Source organism: Mandrillus leucophaeus, unplaced genomic scaffold (assembly GCF_000951045.1).
Source record: "Mandrillus leucophaeus isolate KB7577 unplaced genomic scaffold, Mleu.le_1.0 Scaffold315, whole genome shotgun sequence".
Lineage (NCBI taxonomy): Eukaryota > Metazoa > Chordata > Mammalia > Primates > Cercopithecidae > Mandrillus > Mandrillus leucophaeus.
Window position 1 is genome coordinate 1,549,405 of NW_012103310.1, and position 4,318 is coordinate 1,553,722.

A 4,318-nucleotide genomic window follows, 5' to 3' on the forward strand; every position below is an offset into this window, starting at 1 on the left:
GTGATCTGCCGGCCTCGGCCTCCCAAAGTGCTGGGATTACAGGCGTGAGCCACCATGCCCGGCCGAAAGTAATTGTATTGTCTTAATTAACCATCTTGACCTCTGCCTTGATTGGTAAGATTAGAGGAGTTATGTTTGAAAAGGCTTTGGAGCATTTGGATTAATGAGGTCTTATTTTGAATTTCCTTACAAGACAGTTATGTTTCATTTATAACGTATAGGAAGAAACAAAGTATTAATTGACAATTGTGGTTTTCCCACACTTTACTTTCTACTCACAGTCTCAGTTTGAAGAACAAATTAAGGCAATTAAAAATGGTTCTCGTCTCAGTGAACTTTCTAAAGTGCAGATTTCCGAGCTTTCATTTCCTGCCTGTAACACGGTAAGTCTAGCACATCTTTTTAAAAAAAAAAAAAAAAAAAAAACCATAATTCATTTGTTAACTAGCCAAAGTAGTTATTTGTTGTTGTTCCCTGGGAGTGAGGATGAGATTGGTTAATAATTGCCTTAATGTTTCATTATTGGTGCTACTGATGAACCTTTTAAGCTTTATAACATTCTTATATAAAATAGATCAGTCTTTCTGCATCTGTATGAGGAATAGACTGAGGTGAATACACCATTGCTGCATTTCTATCACTCTTCTGTACCTTGGCCTGTCTTCTATCTTTTCTGTGTGTGTGTGTTATATATGTATTCTTGACTTTGAATGAATAATCCAGGAGTAGCAGGTGCCTGTGATTCAAGCAGGACCCTATCACCACCTCAGGAATATCTTATTCCTAGATATTTGGGACATAAGACCAAAATCTAAAAATTAAGAGGTTTCCTCCTCAAATACAGAATAAAAGCTGCTATGCCTGAGACATACAGGGCTTTGTTGGTCTGGCACATCATATTTTACTGCTTGTTTGAGGTATTTGCCAAATCTTGTGAATAACAGTGAATAATCTTGTCTTTTTATTTTAATATGCACAGCACAGAAAAGAAAAGCATTAATTGCATTTTGTGGACTTTACAATATGGCTAAACCCACATTTCTTAGATTTGGACACAGATAGATGCTTAGTAAATACTAAATTGAAATGAATTAGGCCCAGAGGAGATCAGACCATAGGAATTTAAAGTTAGATCTTGTGAGAAAACTTAGGTAAAAAAGAAAAACAAAATTAAAGGACTGTATGTGAGAGTTGAAAGATACAAGTTCCAGAATGTTGTGACAGGACAGTGAAATCTTCTAGTTCCTAAAGACAGAGGAGACTCTCTCCCAGTACTGACTTGCAGTCTCACTATTGCCAGATCTTTGCCTGGGCTGTTCCCAGCCTGGAACACCGTCCCCGCTCTGCATCCTGCCTTCCCCTGAAACCCCATCAGGGGCTGCCCTCTTTTGGCCTCCCACTGTGGCCCTTCTCTCACGTGCATTAGATCTCAGCCTGGCCTTGAATGTCTCTTTCCCGCCAGTACTTTGCACAGTAAACATCCAAACTTACTGTGAATTCATCTGAAAAAAAAAAAAAAAAATTAAGTGTGGAAAAAGTGTGACCACCCTAAACTGAGTGAAATATTCTGTTGAGATCCAGTTTTTTTCTCTCCATTGAATGTGCAATTTTAGTTAGAATTACACTAAAGGGCACTTATCATTTATCGTTTTTCTAAGTTTGTATAACAACTGATATATATAGAGAAAACGTTGGCTCTCAATAGGATGTTTTACTATTAGTTTGTAATCCTAGCTTATGTTATTTTATAAATACTCAAAAGAATTTTCATATCCCAAATTCTGGGAACTCTTATTGTGCCAGGAGCTTTAGTAATAAATGTGCCTAAAAATTATTTGTGTATCTCATTTCTCCCTCATTCATTCATTGGGTAATTAGTGGTGATAAAGATTGTGGGCTGTGCCCTCAAAGTGCACATGGACTTGGGGAAAGACAGACTTTAAACCCATCATTACCTGCAGCAGAGTGAGGTTTCCCATGGCAGAATGCTGGAGCAGCGTGAATTAGGGGCCACTAACCTAATCTAGAGGTGTGGCCTCAGCGGAAGATTCCCAGTTGGAAATCTCTCAGAGACAGAGATCTGCAATAGGAACTTACCAGACAAAGGAGTGGGAGGAGGGTGTTTGGACGGTCAGAGTTCCAGATGGAACACGCAGTGCACCTGGAGCCTAGAGAGAGAGAGAATACACTCCTTTCATGCTGTAATAGAAGCCCAGTATGACGCAGGGGCAGAGCCAGGGGAGCCTTCTTCTATAAGCTGTGTTACAGCAGTTTGGACACTTCTAGCTTCATTAGACCAGACAGCATAGGTCTCAAATAAGGGAACAGCAGCAGAACAGGAGTCCCTCCTTCTTCATGGCTTTGCTTTCCGTGGTTTCAGTTATCTGCAGTCAACCGCAGTTAGAAAATACTCAATGGAAAATTCCAGAAATAAGTAATTTGTAAGTTTTAAATTGCGCACTGTTTTGAGTAGCATGATGAAATCTGGATTCTCACATGGTCACACCAGGGACGTGCCTCCTCCCTTTGTCCAGTGTTTTCATGCTGTTGCTACTCCCTGCCCGTGAGCGACTTAGAAGCTGATTTGGTGACCAGATGAACTTCTCGCGTTACCCCAGTGCCTGTGTCCAAGTCACCCCTATTTTACTTCATAATGGCCCCAAAGCATAGGAGTAATGATGCTGGTCATTCAGATATGCCATAGAGAAGCAATATAGTGCTTCCTTTAAGTGAAAAGCTGAAAGTTCTCAAACTAATAAAGAAAGAGAAAAGATTGTATCCTAAGGTTGCTAAGATCTACGGTCAGAACAAATCTACCCATGAAACTGTGAAGAAGGAAAAAGAAATGCGTGCATAGTATACATAGGGTTCAGTACTCTTTGCGACCTCAAGCATTCACTGGAGGTCTCAGAATGTATCCCTGAGGATTACAGGGAGCTACTGTGCTTTTTGAAGATGAGCCTGCCACTAATGTGGGAGTGTTGGGGAGGGGCTTGAGTGATTTCCAGTTGTTCAATTATCAGCTTATTGCCATCATCCTGTCCTGGATGGGGCGTGGCAGTGGGGGCGGAGGGAAGAGAACAGATGTGAGAGGTGATTAGGGGTACATTTACAGGCGCCATGCTGCTCAGGAGACTAGGCCCCATGTGTCCATGTGGAAGTCGAGGGTGAGTCTTGGGCTTCCATCCAGGAGTACTAGGGGAAGAGCAGGACTGGGGAGGCTGCCTGAGGCTGGTTTCCAACACATTGACTTTGAGTTGTCTTGGAATCACCCAAGTGGATTTGCAGATTTGGATCTCAGGAAAATATTCCAGACTGCAAACTTAATATTCTAGACTGCACACTTTTAAAAAGATTCGGCCTCAGGCAACTGCATGGGGAGGAACGTCAGCACTGCAGGCATGGACGAAGGCCTGAGAGCTGCCAAGAGAGAGGGCAGGGAAGAGGAGGCAGCCCGCTGGGATGGAGACAGCTCTGGGGAGTGTGGTGGCCATGATGTTGCATCTGTCAGCTACAGGGTTTAGCTCGGAAGGGGAGAAGTGTAACCAGGTAGAGGCTGAAGGAGGGCCAGTAGGCAGGCGAAATGGTCTCATCCTACAGAGAAAACAGTGACTTACAGAGATAATTATTTAGAAGTCTGAACCCTCCTACTCTTGTTCTAATAACTAACAAGTTATTATCAAGAATTCTTTTAAAACAAAAATATTTAATTCATGGTATCAGGTTTCCTGTGCACGGCGCCTCTGGGCTGCATTATTGTATTTATTCATCGACCTTTGCCCTTGGGCGTTTCGTCCTCTTAATTCAAGGGAAGCCCTAAGTGATCCTGGTGTGGTGTGTTCCTCACAGGTTCATCCCGAGTTACTCCCTGAGTCTTCAGGCCACGATGACCAAGGGCTTGTGACTTCTGCAAGCGACATGACTGGAAACCACGCAGCACTTCACAGGGATCCCAGTGTGTTCTCTGACGGCGATTCCCCAGGGGAGGCTCCTTCTGCGCTGTTGCCAGGGCCACCCCCTGGTCAGCCTGAAGCCGCTCAGCTGCCAGGGCCAAAAAGGGCAGCTCTGCCAGAACGAAGCCCTGTGGCTGATCGGAAGCAGCCTGTTCTTCCAGGACGTGCTGCGCGTTCAAGTCAATCTCCAAAAAAGCCGTTCAATAGTATTATTGAGCACCTGTCAGTGGTATTCCCATGTTACAACAGGTAGGAACAGAAAATGTCTGTGACTGTGTTCAGTACTTTATTGAACTGAGGTTTCCTGATCAGATAAAATCAATTAGGTGTTAACATGAAAAGGGTTGCATAATTGTTTTGCTCAG

The 4,318-nt window shown here is 43.2% G+C and overlaps 1 protein-coding gene across 1 annotated transcript in view; it reads left to right on the forward strand.

Annotated features, from left to right (window-relative positions):
- Positions 1 to 4,318, forward strand: part of TTC3 (tetratricopeptide repeat domain 3) — a 158,420-nt gene that overhangs the window by 132,178 nt on the left and 21,924 nt on the right. The window contains 2 exon segments of the mRNA XM_011987753.1: positions 194 to 383; positions 3,850 to 4,202. Of these exon segments, the coding sequence (XP_011843143.1) occupies positions 194 to 383; positions 3,850 to 4,202 (543 nt within the window).